Here is a 22,572-nt window from a genome sequence, read left to right on the forward strand (position 1 = left end):
CTATTGTTCCTGGTTACCTGTGTATCCCTGATAGTTACCTTTGTAGGCATCTCCGTGCCCGCCTGTTCCTGCTGCCACTGACTCTGTTTACGCTCTGGAGTAGCCCCTGGCAACTACCGTGGCTCAAGTCTATCTTCACTACCAGAGGCGCTAGTGAAGACCTGGTGTAGCTTAGTTACTCCCCTCCAGGGTATTGCCAGTCAGTGGCACAGTGGGTTCACACCCACTAATCCTTGCAGTACATTTTGGTTTCCTGGTTCTGTCATTTGCTTTTATTTCTTGTGTAATAAAGTCCTGGTGTACCTTGGTCTGTTTCGCCGGTGCCTGTTTTCCAGACGTCCCGGGGGCTTACCCAGGGTCCCCGTCACGTGACAGTATGAGTAAGAGGTTAAGGGTTGTGTTCAAATGTCTCAGTCCCACACATGTTTTAACTTTGTGAAGGGCTACATTTAGAATGCCCTCCCCTCTTTAATTGCACCTTTGTGAGCATAACCCAAAAAAGCAGTGTTTATGTTCTCTATGGAGCTGCATTTGGAAAGATTTAACATGAAAAAAATCTATACTTTAAACAACTCATGCATATAAATCATCATGGCTCCATTTATTTATGAAATTGGGATTCAAATAGTATTCATCCAAAAAGTATGATTTATTCATAAATCAAATAAAAAGTGACTGCAAACTTGACAACATTGAAAAATCAGTAGCCACAGTGCAATCATTACTTGTGGAATCCACAATGCTATACCAAGCAAGTTTCAATTTTTTTGCTTTACCTCAAGCTGGCTTAAAAGCAGAGATCAAACATTTAAAATGATGACCTGAGAGGAGCAAACAGTCAGTTTAATTTTTTCAGGGTGTCATTTATTTAGTACCCAGTGGACTACTTTTCACACTCCACAAATGACTTTTATGCATGGAGATTGTCTGCCTTTCAGACTTGTCTGCTTTTCAGACTTCCAGCTCATTGAAAGTTTTCAAGGACAGTCTCAAAAAGATGTAATATAGTTAGTAATGTATTTTATCACAAACGCCTACATAGAAGGATGTACTGTATTTCCTAAAAAAAAATGTAACTAAAGAGAAGTTTCCCAGGAAGACTTAAAAAACATGGCCCACAATAACAACAAAACTTTATTTACTGATCTTCACCAATTCCTTTCCGATGCTGCTCTGCACTTCCTGTCCGCTCTCCGCTTGCCAGAAAAGCCCACCTCAGCCAGTGTTTTTTTTTCGGAAGTCCCCTTTAACTTTTGCATTATTTTGTTAAAAATCATTAATAAGTATAGTAAAAGGTTTAGAGTTTTGGGAACATAACCAAGTTGTGTTATATTATTCTCTAACGTTACAACTACTTGCACTTCCTGTTCGAACAGAAACACAGGTAAAAGGCAAGGATTGATTTAGCCTGTAAATGTATTATTCTCTAATTAGCAGAGTCTATAAGCTTCATCTCCACATTTTATTAGTGTTAATAAACTATCAAATAAAGCTGACAATTTTCTGACAGTTCAGCAACATTCAAATCAACATTGGTACTAGTCACACACAAGTAATGCGATTGGCCAGACCAAACAGCTACCATTCAACCTCTTCCTCATCAATAGTGATGAGCGGGAGGTGCCATATTCGATTTCGCAATATTTCGCGAATATTCGCATGAATATTCGTGTTATATTCGTCGAAATCGAATATTCGCAATTATTCCAATTATCGCGAAATTATTTTTTCGCATATTGCGAAAATTTATCTTGATAGTATAAGGCAACGTTCCTATGCTAATGACTATGGCTAGGCTAATATGTGTATTTTACGAAATTTCGTAATATTGCTCTAACTTCGTCTCTTAGAATATTACGAATATTCTAAAAGACGAAGTTAGAGCAATATTAAGAACATTTGCAAAAGTCGAAATTGCGATGCGAGTAATATAACACGAAATAGTCGCATGAAGATTTAAACTTAGCACTGCTATATTCCATATTCTAGCCTAATATGGAATATAGCTGTGCTAAGTTAGCACTGCTATATTCCATATTAGGCTAGAATATGGAATATAGCTGTGCTAAGTTGAAATCTTCATGCGACTATTTCGTGTTATATTACTCGCATCGCAATTTCGACTTTTGCAAATGTTCTTAATATTGCTCTAACTTCGTCTTTTAGAATATTCGTAATATTCTAAAAGACGAAGTTAGAGCAATATTACGAAATTTCGTAAAATACACATAGATTGAATTTAAGCTAATATACTGCAATAGTAATAATTTTTAATAGTGTACATATTTTACAAAACTTAAGTTCAGAAGAGGCAAAAAAAAATTACAGGAAAAAAAAGGGATTATAGCACTATATTAGCTAAATTACAATCAATATGTGTATTTTACGAAATTTCGTAATATTGCTCTAACTTCGTCTTTTAGAATATTCGTAATATTCTAAGAGACGAAGTTAGAGCAATATTACGAAATTTCTAAAAGACGAAGTTAGAGCAATATTAAGAACATTTGAAAAAGTCGAAATTGCGATGCGACTAATATAACACGAAATATTCGCATGAAGATTTCAACTTAGCACTGCTATACTCCATATTCTAGCCTAATATGGAATATAGCAGTGCTAACTTAGCACAGCTATATTCCATATTAGGCTAGAATATGGAGTATAGCAGTGCTAAGTTGAAATCTTCATGCGAATATTTCGTGTTATATTACTCGCATCGCAATTGCGACTATTGCGAAATTTCGTAAAATACACATATAGATTAGATTGTAATTTAGCTAATATGGAATATAGCAGTAAGTTGAAAACGCCACTGACTGGAGCAGCCAGGAAGCCAGGAATCCAAAGGACAGGTAAGAACAACTTTAGGGAAGTGGGAAAGAAAAAAATATAATAAAAAAAAAAATAAAAAAAAAGAATATTCGATTTCGCGAATATATAGAACGATATTCTAAATATTCGCGAAATCTCGAAATTGCGATATTCGAGAAAAAAATTCGCAATTCGAATATATTCGCGCTCAACACTACTCATCAATAGTAACATTACTCTGTTGCTGATGCATTGCTATGAATCTAAAAACAGAAAATTTCCTGTTCATAGACTTGTATCAACCTTGCTGTAGAGATAATGTACTGCTGAAAGTATCTTATTCCTTGGTCTGACTTCTCCTCTACTCCCAGTAACTGTTTTTTCCTTTTTAACTAATTACTTATTTTTTTCAGCTGATAATTTTTATAAACATTAACAGCTCTGAAGCATGTCCTCTCAGTCACTCTCCTCAGCTGCACCCCTGACTGAAAACAAAACTAACTCCTCAGTCACATGTAGCTCCTCCCACTAAGTCTCAATCTGAACAACCAATCAGGTGTCAGACCAAGCACCTGTGACTTCCTGTCTCTTCTGCTGCCACACATTCCCATTGATTTAAAGTGTAACTGCCGTTTCATTTTTTATACCCTAATGGTATAGTACACCCTACTGTATAAATGCTTTTGTGCTTTATAATTTAATCTTTTTCACCTCATAATAACACCCAGAAATGTGTTTCACTTTCACATTGAGCAGGCCTCTTCTCACAGTGTTGTCATGTGCAGGCCGTCTCCTCTCTGATATAAACAAGAGACAGGGAGAGCACTGGGAGGAGGAGCACAGCCCTGAGTGCCTGGTCTCGGGCAGAAAGTGGAGGGGGGAGGTCTGCTATCTCCTGAATGGTAGCAGCTAGAAACATGCAACCGGTCTTGTTTGAAAGCTGACAAGACCAGAATGACAGCTAAAGTCCAAGCAACAGAAGAGATATCACTGTTAGAAATCGAGTCAGGAATAATCGCCGGTAAAACCTGCTTTTGCTTTCACTTTCAGCTACATTCACTGTATCCTGATTTCTATCAGTGATATCTTCCCCTGTACTTCCCCTCTGCTGGTACCCAAGCCCATAATTCTAGCTGGTACCAAACCAGAGATATGAGGAGCTAAAGCAGCCGCCCCCCCCCCCTCCCTGTCAGTGTGGAGGAGAATGAGGGAGCAGCTGCAGAGCTGACAGGAGGAGAGAAAGATAGTAAAAAAATATATATAGAAGTGTAGAAATGTGACATCATCATCAGTATAGTGACCCACATAATAAAATTACGTTATTTTTACCACACAGTGGACGCTGTCAAAGCAATTTTTACATTTTTTTGTGGAATTTTGTGTCTTTATCTTACCCCCTAAAAATAAAATGATAAGTTATTTAATACACTATATATACACCCCAAAATGGTTCCTAAAAAAACTTTTAATGTGACTATTAAGAGGCTAAAACAAATGCTTACTGATTTCATGTAATTGCAGGGCTTGTCTCTTGTTAGCTGTATGTAAGCGGATACACACTGGGGTAGTGGGGGAGGTTATCTGCATTCTGATTGGTCTGGTCTGTCTCTGGTTAGCTATATGTGAGAGGATACACACTGCTCTGGGGTAGTGGGGAGGTTATCTGCATTCTGATTGGTCCTGCTAGTTCACGTGAGGAGAGCAAAGGCTTATGGGAAGTGAGGGAAATATAGGATGGCCTCAAGGACATGGAAAAGATCACCACAGCTAGTGCAGCAGAGGCCATCTTAGGAAGATGCTGAAATGGAGGCACAGAAAAATAGGGTTGCTAAGGGCTGAATACAGACATCAAAAAGGTAAAATGAACAAAAAAAATAAAGCTTTATGAATATCTTCCCTTCAGCAACACATATGTTAGGGTCCATTCACACGTCCGCAAAATGGATCCGCATCCTTTCTGCAATTTAGCCGAACAGGCACGGGCCCATTCATTTTCAAAGGTGCCGGAATGTGCTGTTCGCATCCGCATTTGCGGATCCGCACTTCCGGATCCGCCAAAAAATAGAACATGTCCTTTTCTTGTCCGCAATTGCGGACAAGAAAACGCATTTTCCATGAGAGTGCCGGCGATGTGCGGTCCGCAAAATGCGGAACGCACATTGCCAGCGTCCATGTTTTGCGGATCCGCAAAACACATACGGACGTCTGAATAGACCCTTAGGAATTTAATTTTTGGTAGTGAAATGGTAGTTACACTTTAAATGTGTCTGTTCACATTTCAGTATTTTTTTACTGACCATGGGTCAGTAACAAAATCACGGAGACATGCACTACTTTGATCAGTGATGCAGACCAAGCACGCCCATAGAAGTCTGGCATCCGTGGTGTGTCCGTTTTTAACTGAAGACTGATAGGAGATTCTTTGGAAATAAATTTTCAGGTGAGCAATGTCAGTGAATTACGGATGACATAAGGATGGTAAAAACGGACACAGAGGAACCACGGATCCTTCACGGACATCGTCACGGATGAAACACATACACTTTTTTCACGGGCGGGTCCCTGACACAGAAATTTGGATGAGGCCTAAATCTTCAACTGCCACAAGCCATATGTTCTGTTAGAAGCTGTGGCAGTTACAAGGAGAGGGCTTCAGCAGAAAGGACACACCCTCTGAGCTGCCAGACTGAAGATAATCTAGCAGAGCAATTGGAGCATTAAACGTGGAGATTTCTGGACCGACGTGAGGTACAGGGCTGGTTCTACCATTGTTAGAAAGGCATTATCTTGTACTATATGATGTCTTATTTCCATTTTTTACATCAATCATGGCATTACCCCTTTAAGTATAGGTAAGTAAACTTTGCACACAAGTGATACTCAGATTTTCTTTAAAACTGAAAAACACATAGTAAGATTTATTATCTTCTTACAGAATTGCCACTAGAGTTGTAATAATTAGGAGATTAGACTTAGTGCCGTTAGGGATAAGATGTGAGCACATTCTCTGCGCTGTGCTTATGTCAGACAGAATGTTTCAAAAGCTTATTTCGGTTTCTCCTAAATTTGCATATAAACACATAGGGGGAGATTTATCATTTCCCTTGCGCCAGAAAAGTGGCTTTAAAAAGCCATAACGTGTGCGTTTTTTATTTTTTAAATGCGACTTTTGGAAAAAAAAAAAAAGTTTCAAGTGGCTCTTTTTACGCCACCCTCACTACTTTTCCAAAAGGGGGCACGACAAGGGTCTGAAAGGGATGTGGCCAGCAGCTGAGAAAAATTCATCTTCATTTCCACCAGTTTTCTGGTGCAAATGAAGCCAGAAACATAAGGCAGCTCTGAGCTGTCAGATTCCTGTTTAGGTGCACGGACTGCAGGAGGATGCACCTAATTTATGATGAGGCCTTCGACTCGTCATAAATGTGGTGCATCATCCGACAGTGCAGGGGATAACAAGACTGGCACAGGAAGCACCTGTCTTGATAAATCTTCCCCATAATTTACATAAACCCCTGTCTGATTCACCAAACATAATAAATGCAGCAAGTTCTGTTTGCAATATTGAATGTTGTGAATTTGTACACTATGTGCCAAGAAAGGTCAGGTCAGTACCTAGTAACTAGTGGAGTTACACCGGATATCAAAGTCTCAATACTTTTTTGTTATTTTGATACCCGGGTTTCGATACGATATGGACATTGGCATTTAGTATCAGTCCCTTGGCAGCTTAGTATCAGTCCCTTTTAAACAACATGGTGTGCGCAAAGCACAGCGCAAGCCATGTTCTCATAAACGGCCACACAGTGGAGAAGGAGGGAGCGCGTCCCTCCCTTCTCATTGAGGCTCAGCCGATTGGGGGGGGGGGAGGGGTGACCAGTAACATCAAGTTGTTACTGGTCATATGGTGATGACATCATCAAAGGTCCTTTAACTTATCAGCATCCAGGAAGATCTTGCTGCAGGAGGAGATATGTGCTTTATGCTGTGTGCCTGTACTCATCTGAGGCACATGGGCTTATTGCTAGGACCTCATATAATGAGCAACATGGGATTAATTATTATTAATATGAGGCACATGGAGGTTTAAAATTAATAACACCATGTGCCTCACATTAATAATGACCTCATTATGTACCCACTCACATAGTGGACAACTTGGGGTTATATACATGATGGGGTTATATATTATTGTTGGGCATATAGAGGTCCAAATTGATAAAATCATGTGCCTCACATTAAAGGGATATTCCCATCTCAGACAATGGGGGCATATCCGGGGATCGGCCACAGCCAAGAGCTCTCCCCATAGGATTGAAAGGGAGCGCACCACGCTTGCGCGGCCACCGCTCCCCTTCATTTCTAGGGGGCCGACAGAAGTAGTCAAGCGCAGCCGCCCTCCATTCATTTCTATGGGGCCGCCAAAAATTTTCGAGCGCTGGCTCAGCTACTTCCATCGGCCCCATACAAGCGGGGGGGGGGAGTGGCCGCGCAAGCGCAGTGCACTTCCATTCAATCCTATGGGGAGAGCGCTTGCCAGCAGCTGCTACCTTCCCCACTGCCCCCATTGTCTGAGATGGGAATAACCCTTTAATAGTAACTAAACCCATCATGTTCCTCACATTAAACACATGTTGTCATTTATGTAAAGAGGTACCATAGTTAATAGGGTTACTATTAATGTGAGGCATGTAGTTTTATCAGTTGAGAAAAAAAAAACACACACACAAAAAAATACACATTAACGTCATGTGTGGGTATTTTTTGTGATTTTTTGTTTTTTACGTGGTATCGAGCAGAGCAATACTTTTTCTTGGTATTGAAACCGAATTAAATTTGGTTATTGCGACAACTCTAGTAACAAGTATGTAACCTAAAACCAGCTCGCCCCACTGAAGTTTCAAAGGTGCAGGAACACGCACAAAGGAAGGCACGCCAAGTCCAAACAGAGAAAAAATCCAGCATTCTAAAAGAGGTTTTGTCACTTCAGCAAATAGCATTCATCATGCACCGAAAGTTAATACAAGGCACTTACTAATGTATTGTGATTGTCTATATTGCCTCCTTTGCTGGCTGGATTCATTTTTACTCAAATTATACACTGCTCGTTTCCATGGTTACAGACCACCCTGCAATCCATCAGTGGTGGTCGTGCTTGCACAATATAGGAAAAGGTGGAGGCCACTCTGGTGGACGGGACTGTGGGAGCTCACATAGGCAGATGCTTTTTTTTTTTTCTTTACAGTATGCAAGCACAGCCACCGCTGATGGATTGTAGGGTGGTCATAATCATGGAAACGAGCAGTGTATAATGTGATGGATAAATGAACCCAGCCAGGAAAGGAAGCAATATAAGCAATAATAAAAATACATTAGTAAGGGCCTTGTATTAACTTTCTCTACATGATAAATGCTAAATGATATATGCTGAAGTGACAAAACCCCTTTAAAGCTTCAATAAATACTTCCTTTATTTCCACAAGTAAAACATCTGTACACCATCCTAAACTGTAACAATCGCTTACGCATTTAAGATATATGTATCCTTACTCAGGACCAAGTAGTAACTAGTATGTTCCTTATTAATAGCACTTAATCAAGAATAAACTCATTATAATAACTCATTGCAGTCCCGGACTCAAACAAAGTTGCCTAATCTCTTTATTTTACAAACATTAATGACATGTTTATTTGTTTTTATTAAATACATGTTTAGTAAATAAAAATTTTGTTATTCCATGAATTGTAATGGTGATCACTTAAATATAGAAATCTATCTTTAAGTTTAGAGGGGTATACTGTGTATTGTATTTAGGTTGATTTTAAATGATTAAATCAATATTTTGTATTAAATCAAATCTAAGATAAAAACAATAGAGTAGAGGAAGCAGCTGTATAAAATAAAAATGAAAAGATGATAATTTACCTCTCTCCGCTCACTGCATATTTTACACAGCCAGGTGGGCCGCTTCAGGTTGCTGACAGTTTCAATCCCACATTTTGTGCAGACTTTCTAAGACATAAGCAAGCAGAACACAGATTAACAGATAAAGCATTCATATTATTTCTAGACACTAACAATGTTTAAAAAGAAAAAAAAAAAGAATTTTATGTGGCAAATAAATATAAACACTAAGAAGATGCCAGAGAATTGTAGGCTTTAACTAATAGGTCAACATTTCTAGTTAGCAAATGAAAGGACTTACTGACATCTTACAACCACAAAAAGTACTGTAATGCAGTACATAATGATTCTAATTTGCTCACTTTAAGTTCGTCCTTTAACCACATCCCACACAATAAAATTTATATATAAGAAAAAAAAGAAAAAGAAAAAAATGGCAGCACCAATTCACAAAAATATGCAGCGGGTTCTATGTCCAAGGGTGTAACTCCTTACCCCAGAGTAATAGTAGAAAAACGGACAGCACATCCAGTGGAAAATCGTGGTTTAATAGCCCATGTGGGACAGTGAAGCAACGTTTCGGCTCAGACACAGAGCCTTTCTCAAGCATAAAACATAAGTGAAATACAGAGTATAAATAGCCAAACATGAGTAAGGAGTGGAGCATACAATATACATGGTAATTACAATAAAAACACAATATCATAATACAGATCATTATAAAGTGACATACTATCATGTATGGTGATAATCACAAGAAACATAATTATATGTGGAATTAATCAAATAGTGTTCCTATATTACATAAAATCAAGAAATCCCGTAAGTGATACCAATGATCATCAGCTGCTGTGTATAATCATATTCAAATTAAAATATCATCAGGTGGAGTAAAGGATAGGATCAAAACATACCCATCACATACATCATCGGTCCACATGCAATCGATTGCCAAACTAGGCGTGTAACAACTCACAGTGCGCAAGCGCCAGGTTGCGTCCTGATTGTATGATCTCATGGCGTAGCCAGAGTAGGCGTATCGTGAGCCTCCTCCCTTTACAGACGTAACAAGACAGGTCGCTGAATCCAACCTTCCAACGCGCATGCCCACATGGTAACATGTCAGGAAGCGCCATATTGGATATTGGCAAACTGCCCCAAGTTGTATAACTATTATAGTTACGGCCGGTAAGAAGCAAAATAAAGGAAGGGGAACCCCTTGTCAAAAGGGCACACCATCCCAATGGTGGGCATGCAATGAAAGCCCAACAGGCACTGCCATGCCGATCGTGCAGTTATGCACCAACCATACACGCCTCCCACCACAGCCAACACCAGGGTTCTCCTGACAACTACTGGGATACAGTGAGGAAATTATATCAAGGCACAACCTGGACAATGGCACAGGAAACATAAAAACAGTTTTGTATAATGATGGCATGGGATCACGATGTTATTCAGTAGGGTATGTTCGTATCTTCTCCAAATTACTCAACATCATTAATCCAAGATTCTATGAGAAAGGAAAAGAAAATATATATTTTTATATAATCACTTATGTTCAAAAAGCAATCACCACTACAGGAAAAAGAACAGAACATAAAAACAGGGACATTATAAGGCAAACCAACCCTTCAAGTATATAACCCCGGATTATAATCAATGTTTAGACCATTTGGTCTTAAAGTATTCAATGTGTGTATCCAGAACAACTCCTTCTTTAATAGCAAATTTCTGTTACCCCCTCATCTAGGTAAAGGAATATAATCAATTATCCAACATTTTAGTACTTTGGATGATTCAACTCCACAAAATGTTTGGGAACGGGCAAATCCTGAAGTTTTTTCCTAATGGTAGATTGATGGTTATTGAGGCGAGTTTTCAAATCAGTTGAGGTCTCTCCCATCACGTAATAAGAATTACACGTGAGGTAAAAGGGTATCAAATAACTCACATCAGTGATTGGATGTATGAAGTATCTGCCCTTGCAAATGTATCTACAATTAACACAGCTGAGACATGGGAAACAGCCCTGACTACGCTGGGTCAAGGTGCTCTGTGACAATTTAGGACCAGGACCAATGTCAGCTCTCACTACTGTAAACTATTGTATCTAATCTACCATTAGGAAAAAACGTCAGGATTTGCCCGTTCCCAAACATTTTGTGGAGTTGAATCATCCAGAGAAAGTACTAAAATGTTGGATTATTGATTATATTCCTTTACCTAGACGAGCGGGTAACAGATATTTGCTATTAAAGAAGAAGGAGTTGTTCTGGATACACACATTGAATACTTTAAGACCAAATGGTCTAAACATTGATTATAATCCGGGGTTATATACTTGAAGGGTTGGTTTGCCTTATAATGTCCCTGTTTTTATGTTCTGTTCTTTTTCCTGTAGTGGTGATTGCTTTTTGAACATAAGTGATTATATAAAAATATACTTAAGATTTTTTCTTTTCCTTTCTCATAGAATCTTGGATTAATGATGTTGAGTAATTTGGAGAAGATACGAACATACCCTACTGAATAACATCGTGATCCCATGCCATCATTATACAAAACTGTTTTTATGTTTCCTGTGCCATTGTCCAGGTTGTGCCTTGATATAATTTCCTCACTGTATCCCAGTAGTTGTCAGGAGAACCCTGGTGTTGGCTGTGGTGGGAGGCGTGTATGGGGCGGTGCATAATTGAGCGATCGGCACGGCAGTGCCTGTTGGGCTTTCATTGCATGCCCACTATTGGGATGGTGTGCCCTTTTGACAAGGGGTTCCCCTTCCTTTATTTTGCTTCTTACCGGCCGTAACTATAATAGTTATACAACTTGGGGCAGTTTGCCAATATCCAATATGGCGCTTCCTGACATGTTACCATGTGGGCATGCGCATTGGAAGGTTGGATTCAGCGACCTGTCTTGTTACGTCTGTAAAGGGAGGAGGCTCACAATACGCCTACTCCGGCTACGGCATGAGATCACACAATCAGGACGCAACCTGGCGCTTGCGCACTGCGAGTTGTTACACGCCAAGTTTGGTAATCGATTGCATGTGGACCGATGATGTATCTGATGGGTATGTTTTGATCCTATCCTTTACTCCACCTGATGATATTTTTATTTGAATATGATTATACACAGAAGCTGATGATCATTGGTATCACTTACGGGACTTCTTGATTTTATGTAATATAGGAACACTATTTGATTAATTCCACATATAATTATGTTTCTTGTGATTATCACCATACATGATAGTATGTCACTTTATAATGATCTGTATTATGATATTGTGTTTTTATTGTTATTACCATGTATATTGTATGCTCCACCCCTTAATAATGTTTGGCTATTTATACTCTGTATTTCACTTATGTTTTATGCTTGAGAAAGGCTCTGTGTCCGAGCCGAAACGTTGCTTCACTGTCCCACATGGGCTATTAAACCCACGATTTTCCACTGGATGTGCTGTCCGTTTTTCTACTATATATATATATATATATATATATATATATATACACACACACTGCTCAAAAAAAATAAAGGGAACACTTAAACAACACAATGTAACTCCAAGTCAATCACACTTCTGTGAAATCAAACTGTCCACTTAGGAAGCAACACTGAGTGACAATCAATTTCACATGCTGTTGTGCAAATGAGATAGACAACAAGTGGATATTATAGGCAATTAGCAAGACACCCCCAATAAAGGAGTGGTTCTGCAGGTGGTGACCACAGATCACTTCTCAGTTCCTATGCTTCCTGGCTGATGTTTTGGTCACTTTTGAATGCTGGCGGTGCTTTCACTCTAGTGGTAGCATGAGACGGAGTCTACAACCCACACAAGTGACTCAGGTAGTGCAGCTTATCCAGGATGGCACATCAATGCGAGCTGTGGCAAGAAGGCTTGCTGTGTCTGTCAGTGTAGTGTCCAGAGCATGGAGGCTCTACCAGGAGACAGGCCAGTACATCAGGAGACGTGGAGGAGGCCGTAGGAGAACAACAACCCAGCAGCAGGACCTTTACCTCCGCCTTTGTGCAAGGAGGAACAGGAGGAGCACTGCCAGAGCCCTGCAAAATGACCTCCAGCAGGCCACAAATGTGCATGTGTCTGCTCAAACGGTCAGAAACAGACTCCATGAGGGTGATATGAGGGCCCGATGTTCACAGGTGGGGGTTGTGCTTACAGCCCAACACCGTGCAGGACGTTTGGCATTTGCCAGAGAACACCAAGATTGGCAAATTCGCCACTGGCGCCCTGTGCTCTTCACAGATGAAAGCAGGTTCACACTGAGCACATGTGACAGAGTCTGGAGACGCCGTGGAGAACGTTCTGCTGCCTGCAACATCCTCCAGCATGACCGGTTTGGCATTGGGTCAGTAATGGTGTGGGGCGGCATTTCTTTGGAGGGCCGCACAGCCCTCCATGTGCTCGCCAGAGGTAGCCTGACTGCCATTAGGTACCGAGATGAAATCCTCAGACCCCTTGTGAGACCATATGCTGGTGCGGTTGGCCCTGGGTTCCTCCTAATGCAAGACAATGCTAGACCTCATGTGGCTGGAGTGTGTCAGCAGTTCCTGCAAGACAAAGGCATTGATGCTATGGACTGGCCCGCCCGTTCCCCAGACCTGAATCCAATTGAGCACATCTGGGACATCATGTCTTGCTCTATCCACTAACGTCACATTGCACCACAGACTGTCCAGGAGTTGGCAGATGCTTTAGTCCAGGTCTGGGAGGAGATCCCTCAGGAGACCGTCCGCCACCTCATCAGGAGCATGCACAGGCGTTGTAGGGAGGTCATACAGGCACGTGGAGGTCACACACACTACTGAGCCTCATTTTGACATGTTTTAAGGACATTACATCAAAGTTGGATCAGCCTGTAGTGTGTTTTTCCACTTTAATTTTGAGTGTGACTCCAAATCCAGACCTCCATGGGTTGAAAAATTTGATTTCCATTTTTTTGTTTTTGTGTGATTTTGTTGTCAGCACATTCAACTATGTAAAGAACAAAGTATTTCAGAAGAATATTTAATTAATTCAGATCTAGGATGTGTTATTTTTGTGTTCCCTTTATTTTTTTGAGCAGTGTATGTATATATATATATATATATATACATATATACATATATACACACACACACACACACGCTCATTGACAAAGATAAAGCACAAAGAAAACAATGATGATATATGAATGTAATGGAATGAATATAAGAGTGAAAGTATAAGTTTATTGGGGAAAAGTGTACAATTGCAAGGAGACTCTAGTGTGCTGTAAGGCCATCTCTAGCCTGGATACAAGATGAGATATTGCTGGGCATGGAGCTGTAGAGGTTCCATATGGTGTCTTGCAGCACATCTGCCCACAGATGTTGCAGCTGGGCCTGTAGATCCTGCACACTTGCAGGTTGCCAAAGCTCGTATCCCAACTGATCCGATAAATGTGTCAACCAGGCAGGCCAAGGAAGTGATGCAATCTGGTGGAAAAATTTTAGGAACCGCCTGCTGTATGTGGGTGCGCATTATCCTGCTGAAAAATGCCAGTTGGAAGCCCTGCCATGAGAGGCAACACATGTGGCTGCAGGATGTCCTGCAAATATCACAGAGCTGTTAATAGGAGTGACTGTTTTATGCGATGGCTCCTCAGATAATCATACCAGTAGTTGGGACAGTGTTTCGCTCCACAGAAATGGCAGCATTGAAGCGTTCACCACCAGACTTCCATACTCAAACCCAATAGTCATCAAATCCCAAACAAAAACCTTGATTCATTGCTAAAGACAATATGGTTCTAGTCCATAGCAGTCCAGGTTTCTCGTTCATGACACAACTGTAATCCAAGGAGATGGTGGCTGGATGTCAATGGCAGGGCATGTCATGGGAGTCATGACACCAAATTTTCTTCTGCTAAGTGCTTGGAAATGGTCCGGGCAGAGATAGAGTTGTGCAACGAAGGTGCCACCTGTGCCTGGGGAGTGAACAATTAAACTGTAGGAGCTGCTTGTGCTTGTTGGTGGATCAAATGGTCCTCTCTACTGATGGTCTGTCTGGACTGTCCACAGCCTGTTCGCAATGTGTGCATGTCCTGATGTAACCACTGCTCCCAACATCTAACAGCTTGGTCAGCACAGCCTATATGGCGGGCAGTTTATCAAAACGACCATTCTGCATCTCTCAGTCCACTGATGTGCTAAGTCTGTCAACTTGGCAAAATGTATTTTAAGGCATGTCTAGCATTCAATGATCTTTCGCCAAGAGGTACATTAACCAAATGTAGCCTCTGAGAGCCTTTTTATAGGGTAACAAAGAAGCATCTTCATGCTGTTTTGTGGAAAGACCCAATGTCTAATCAGACCACACCCGTAACCATTTACATATCTGCCTGAGACATAACTACATGCTGAGTTTTGGAGAAATACGACATTTCTATTTGGTTGCATTATTTTAACTTTGTCAAAACCTTTAATCTCATTGCCAACAAAAGACACAATCTCACTATAAGGGACAACATAAAAAGATTGAAAAACAATTGTTTACACAGGCAGAAAATCCAAAAGATAACCCCTAATGATCGTTCATAAGACGGCTCATTAGCGATTATCTGGTGGGTAAATGCTTGTTCATCGGGTAATCCGATCGTTTGTGCACACACAAAAATCGTTGTTTACTAGCAGCAAGTATGGGGAAGAATCGTGGCATCAGCAATCTCTCCTCCACATACTCTGGAGAAAATTGCGGAATATTAATGCAGCAGTCTGCTCCACTAACAAGCAGAAGATTTTCAGTAAGGAACGCTTCCTTCCTGACAATCTGCTGTTCTGTTGTCCCGTGTAAAGGGACCTTAACCACTTCCCGACCACCCATTGACTATAAACGTCCTTGGGCGGTCGGTTTATCTCTGAATGGACGTTCTGGAATGTCCATTCAGAGAACGCAGCTGCACGCTAATCGTACAGCTGCCGAGCAGGGGGCCCTCTGTCAATGACAGCAGGGCACCCCAGAGAGAAGGCAGGGACCGTTCCTGTGTGTCCATGCCTTCTAGATCGCTGTATACACAGCGCTCAATTACCGCTGTGTATACAGATCAGGAAGCGCTATGCCGGTAGAGTGCAGGAGCTGATAGGTCTTCCACAGACCTCGATCAACGATGCACTGAGGCTGTACAGCACTGCATAGTGCTGTACAGCCTCTCTAAGGGCTGTATTTCCCCTGTAACTGGGGCTACTATGTCATCCCCAGTTACAGTAGAAATCAATAGTTAAAAAAAATATATCAAGTTAAATGTCCCCCAGAGGTCTTGTATGACCTTATGGAGGACACAAAGCGTAAAATAAAATAAAAATTTAAATAAAAAAATTGTGTTTTGAAAAAAAAAAAAAAAAAGTTTCACATTAAAAAATATTTCCCCCCAAATCCGTTATTTAAAAAATGTTAAAAATATAGAAGAATAAAATAAAATAGACATATTTGGTATCACCGCATCCGCAACGACTGGCTCTATAATAATATCATATGATCTACCCCATGAAGTGAACGCTGTAAAGAAAATAAATAAATAAATAAACATTGCACCAAAACAGATTTTTTTTTTGTGAGCTCACATAGAAAACATAGAATGTGTCGGCAGATAAGAACCATTTGGCCCATCTAGTCTGCCCAATATACTAAATACTATGATTAGCCCTTGGCCCTATCTTATATGAAGGATGGCCTTATGCCTATCTCATGCATGCTTAAACTCCTTCACTGTATTTGCAGCTACCACTTCTGCAGGAAGGCTATTCCATGCATCCACTACTCTCTCAGTAAAGTAATACTTCCTGATATTACTTTTAAACCTTTGCCCCTCTAATTTAAAACTATGTCCTCTTGTAGCAGTTTTTCTTCTTTTAAATATTCTCTCCTCTTTTACCTTGTTGATTCCCTTTATGTATTTAAAGGTTTCTATCATATCCCCTCTGTCTCGTCTTTCTTCCAAGCTATACATGTTAAGGTCCTTTAATCTTTCCTGGTAAGTTTTATCCTGCAATCCATGTACCAGTTTAGTAGCTCTTCTCTGAACTCTCTCCAAAGTATCAATATCCTTCTGGAGATTTGGTCTCCAGTACTGAGCACAATACTCCAAATGAGGTCTCACTAGTGCTCTGTAGAGCGGCATGAGCACCTCCTTCTCTCTACTGGTAATGCCTCTCCCTATACACCCAAGCATTCTGCTAGCATTTCCTGCTGCTCTATAAAAAAAGTGTCTGCCTACCTTTACGTCTTCTGAAATAATGACCCCTAAATCCCTTTCCTCAGATACTGAGGTTAGGACTGTATCACTGATTTTATATTCTGCGCTTGGGTTTTTACCCCCCAGGTGCATTATCTACCTCCCAAAAAACATAATGTTAATCAATCAAAAAGTCGTATGTACCCCAAAATGGCAGCAATAAAAATTTCACTTCATCCCGCAAAAAATGAGCCCCCACACAAGACCATAGCCAGTAAAAAATGTCTCTATGAAAATTGCAACACAAAAACATGATATTTTTTTCTATAAATGCTCTTATTGTGTAAAATGCAAATAAATAAAAAAATACATATTTGGTATCACCGCATCTGTAACAATTGGCTCTACAAAATTATCACATGATCTCCCCCATCAAGTGAACAGTGTAAAAAAAAATTATGCCAAAACATTTTTTTTTGTCGCCTCACAAAAACATATCAATTGATTAAAAAGTCGTATGTATCCCAAAATGATACCAATAAAAACGTCACCTCGTCCCGCAAAAAACTAACCCTCACACAAGACTATAGCCAGAAAAATGAAGAAAATATGGCTCTAAACAAATGGCAACACAAAAACATGATTTCTTTTTTCTAAAAATGTTATTGTGTAAAACATAAAAATAAAAACTAGACCTATTTTGTATCGTTGCATCCGTAATGACCAGATCTATAAAAATATCACATGATCAACCCCATCAAGTGAACGGTGTAAAAAAATAAAATAATGAAAAATGACACCAAACTGCTTTTTTTGTGACTTCACCTCCCAAAAATGAGATAAAAAGCAGCCAGAAAGCCAAAATGTATGCCAATAAAAACTACAACTTGTCTTGCACAAAATAAGAAGTCACGCAGCTCATTCAACAAAAAATTAAAAAGTTATTGCTCTTAAAAACCATGACAGAAAATTCCATGCTGGAAAATCCAGATGTCGCTCACTCACTTCTGAGCCATGTCGTATCCCCAAATAACAGTTTACGGCCACAATTGGGGTGTTACTGTAGTCAGGAGAAAGTGGGTAGAAAATTGGGGGGAGGGATATTCTTCTGTTATCTTTTGTGAAAAAAAAATTGGGCCTAAAGCACCATTTTCTTGTAAAAAAAAAAAAAAAAAGTTATATTTTTCATTTTCACACCCAAGTATTATAAATTCTGTGAAACAGCTGTTGAGTGACGTGCTCGCTACACCCCTTAAAAATTCCTTGGGTGGTAGTTTACAAAATGTGGTCACTTTTTGTGGCTTTTCACTGTGGGGTTACCTCAGGGCCTCTTCAAATGCAAAATGGTGCCCAAAAACTATTCCAGCAAAATCTGCCCACCAAAAACCTTATGGCGCTCCTTGCCTTCTGTGCGCTGCTGTGTGCCCAAACAGCAGTATACGAACACATATGGGGTGTTTCTGCAAACTGCAGAATCAAGGTAATAAATATTGAGATTTGTTTTGTTATTAACCCTTGATGTGTTCCAGGAAAAAATTTATAAAAATGGAAATCTGAAAAAACAAAGTGACATTTTGAAAACAATGGTGCACTACAATGGTAAATGCAATTGACAATATATGGCTAAACCCTCACACTGATATTAAAATGAGACTTTCGCCAATATATTCTTATATCAAGAACATACCGGAGCCCGCGCACCCCGTCAAGGTATCTCAAAGTGGCACAGGACCTACCCTAACCTACCTGTGCTATATGGGCAATTACAGGGGCATAAAAAGGCAGAAAATGTTCAAAACCCCATATGCTGTTGCGCATTTCTAACCGGGGGAACAAATCCTGCACATGTTGCTAACAGCAATCCCCAGCAAAAATGCATGCAATGGAGGATGCCCACAGCAGACCACATTTTCTGCCTTCTAAGACCATTTTATTCTGTTATTCTGTTTGTACATGCACGTATGGTGGTGTGGCAATTCCAAGTTTGAATGTGCCTTGATTTTGATCTATGGGTAACATTCAGGTGCACCTGTGTGGCCTGCGTCACATGAGTCAGTGATAGGTGGGACTCACAGCCTCCTCACTCCTCCCATTGTATGTGTGATTTCACACTGGAGGTAACTGGGAGCTGTTCGCAGTGTGTCAGACCTTATGCCCCCGTAATTGCCCATACGGCCCCTGTAGTTGCCCATATGGCACAGGTAGGTTAGCGTTAGGTCCCGTGCCACTTTGAGGTACCTTGAAGGAGTGCACGGGCTCCGGCATGTTCTTGATATATGAATATATTGGCGAAAGTATAATTTTAATATCAGTGTGAGGGTTTAGCCATATATTGTCAATTTCATTTACCATTGTAGTGCAACATTTTTTGTAAATGTCTGTTTTATTTAGCCAATCACATCCACACATTTGGCTATCCTGTGTAGGATGTCTTTGTGGTACATGTGGTCCTCTGCGGGCATCCTCCATTGTATGCATTTTTGCTGGGGATTGCTGTTAGCAATGGACCACATGTGCAGTATTTTCTCCCCCAGTTAGAAATGCGCAACATCACATGGGGTTTTGAGTATTTTCTGCCTTGTAAGACCACTTTATTCTGGTATTCTGTTTTCACCTCTATTTTGATTCAATTCCTGTGGAATACCTAAAGGGTTAACAACATTTCTAAAACCAGTTTTGAATAGTTTGAGGGGTGTCATTTCTAAAATGGGATAACCGTGATGTTCTTTGTGTTTTTCTTTTATTTTGTTTTCAAATCCTACATAAAGCAAGAGAGAAAAATCAGACGATCAGGTACTGATAAAAAAATCCCATTTGTACACACATATCATCCTGCTACAAAAAAAGTCCTCAATGTCATCCGGGGACACTGACCACTCCTACGTAAAGCTTTCCACAGGTGGAGGAAATCCACAATTTGATCCTTCCTTTTAACCGCAGACCAAGGAACATACGGGATAATACGAGGGCAGATACGCAAATACCCAAACATATCTTTTTATCCACTCCCAAGAGGGGTACTTTTTCATGTCTACATTGTGCCCAATGCATGCATATTCAAAAAGGTTCCACCATCTCACATCCACATTCCGGTAAAGCAATCGATATTAGGGGGTTTTTCACATGTGATTCCGATTACGTAATTTATATCATCAAATGTCCATGCGGACTGGCATACGTTGGAGAAACTTTACAAAAAATACGTGACAGAATCTGTCAGCACAAATCGACCATACGACGGGAAAGTCTATTATTGCCGGTTCCTGCACATTTTCATACTCACGGACACACCATTTCACAACTTAGGTTTCAAGTGATTGAACACGTTCCACCACCACGCAGGGGAGAAACAGAAGTAAAATTCTGAAGCTTAGAGAAGCTTACTGGATTCGTTTATTACAGACCCTTAGCCCAAAGGGTATGAACAAAGAGTATGAAAGTTTTCTTTAGGAAATATTATCTGGATTGATGTCCCATTGCATTTAACAACATGTAGAGAACTGTATTCATATATACTAATGTATATCTACTTTTTCTCCATAGGCCCTTTAAACCTCCTCCTGGATCCAAGTGCCGCTAGTATCTAGTATCCTTTTTTTCATAATATACTGTCGATTTCACCTTTGCTGTTCTGTCTCTCCTTTTTTCCTTTTCTTTTCCCTTTTTTTCTCCATTCATTACTAGTTCTATCTATATTTCTTCATATCTATACTTCTTAACCCCTTATCCCTATTGAGTTTTTATTTTTCTTCTTTATTTCTTTATCCCCTTATCTCTGAATATCTCCCCTGTTATTCTGATTTTCATCTCTCCATTATAGCTATGATAATAGTATTTATTTTTAGTATTAGATCGCACATATATATATAGAATCATATAACCCAGTGCTTCTCAAATAGTGGGGTGCGCCCCCCAGGGGGGGCGCCAGGCTCCATAAAGGGGGTCTCGTTCAGGGCCGGCCTTTGGGGTGTGCGGGCTGTGCAGCCGCACAGGGCGCCATAGCAACAGGGGCGCCGGGCGGCCGACAGCTCGCAGTGTAATATGCGGCAGGGAGATGAGCGCTTCCATTGTGGAAGCGCTCATCTCCCGTTTGATCAGAGGCCGGCGCAGGCGCTGGACGCGATGTACGGAGCGGAGGCCGGGGGAGGGACTGGGAGGAGGAGCTCGGGGCCGGCAATAGCGGTGGGGCGGTGCGGTCACTGTACTATAGCCCCGCCCCACCGCTCCCTCCGGTATACTAATATAAAATGTATTATTGAATTAAAAGTTATTAAACATGCCCCCCTCACTCCTAATAGTACCGTATATCCGAATTTCTTCTGTATAATGCCAGCAGGCAGGCCGGGCGGCCGGCCGGCGCGTCCCTCAGTGATGTCACGTGCCTGCGCCGCCTGCTTTATGAATGAAGCAGGCGGCGCAGACAAGTGACGTCACTGAGGGACGCGCCGGCCGCCCGGCCCGCCTGCCGGCATTATATAGAAGAAATTCGGATATACGGTACTATTAGGAGTGAGGGGGGCATGTTTAATAACTTTAAACGGCGGCGGCGGGCACACGGAATCTGTGGATGGCACAGTTAAGGGGTGGGGGTCTGTGGATGGCACTGTTATGGGGTGGGGGGTCTGTGGATGGCACATATATAACAGTATGTTACAGATCCCCCTGTAACACTGCCAGCCACAGATCCCCCCCATAAGTGTCCGTCATCCACAGATCCCACCATAAGTGTCCGTCATCCACAGATCCCCCCATAAGTGTCCGTCATCCACAGATCCCCCCATAAGTGTGTCTCCGATCCACATTTCTTTCTTTTTTTATTCTCTTATACGTTAATAGGATACAGTGTTATGCAGAGGTGTACTTATAACAATTTTATAGACAAATTATACTATTTACAGTCGCGCGGGGGGCGCAAAATATTTTCTTCTTCCTAGGGGGGGCATGACAGAAAATAATTGAGAAGGACTGATATAACCTAATATATTCTACAACACACAGGTATCCTATTATATTCTTATTCATACCCAGTCCGTGCAGTTAGAGCTATCTAGCTATCTTTTGTTCCACGACCGGGTACTTCCGGCCGTTGGAACGCAACTTCCGGTCCCGTTGCGTTCGACCGGCCGATGCGCATCCGGCCGGTGGAACGCACGGTGTCCCATGCGTTTAGAGCAGGATCCGCCCACCGATTAGGGCGCAATCCTGCTTCCCCCTTTGAAATAGGACTTGTGGGTATAGGACGATACACCCACATAAGTGTTTTGGAGCATAGCTCCCTATTTTCTGGCGTGACTACACCACTTTTCTTCACTTTATCTACATCTACTGCGGCACAGGTAAGGGATGGAAGGCCTTGTTATTATATGAAAACTATGGATAGCCTTGAAATTGTATGGGGATGTGATTAGGTTTTTGATGACCTGATATAATAGGGGTCAATATGCCAATATGCCAGTAACAGTATAAACTATTGGAATGCAGCACTATTCAATTAAAATGACGTATGCATTAGATCCAGGATGTTGGGATTTGTAACTGGATATTTATTCCTTAATATATGATCTTGAGTTGATATGACGCCTCTGCGAGATATGTAATAGGTCGACGCAGTCTTCATCTTATATGGAAAAGTGA

At 40.9% G+C, this 22,572-nt stretch overlaps 1 protein-coding gene across 3 annotated transcripts in view; it reads right to left on the reverse strand.

Annotated features, from left to right (window-relative positions):
* Positions 1-22,572, reverse strand: part of RPH3AL (rabphilin 3A like (without C2 domains)) — a 403,454-nt gene that overhangs the window by 210,475 nt on the left and 170,407 nt on the right. For all 3 annotated transcript variants that reach the window (XM_040424764.1, XM_040424765.1, XM_040424763.1), the window contains one exon: positions 8,738-8,824. In XM_040424764.1, the coding sequence (XP_040280698.1) occupies positions 8,738-8,824 (87 nt within the window). The remainder of the gene's footprint in view (positions 1-8,737; positions 8,825-22,572) is intronic.

The sequence above is a fragment of the Bufo bufo genome, chromosome 3 (genome assembly GCF_905171765.1).
Source record: "Bufo bufo chromosome 3, aBufBuf1.1, whole genome shotgun sequence".
Lineage (NCBI taxonomy): Eukaryota > Metazoa > Chordata > Amphibia > Anura > Bufonidae > Bufo > Bufo bufo.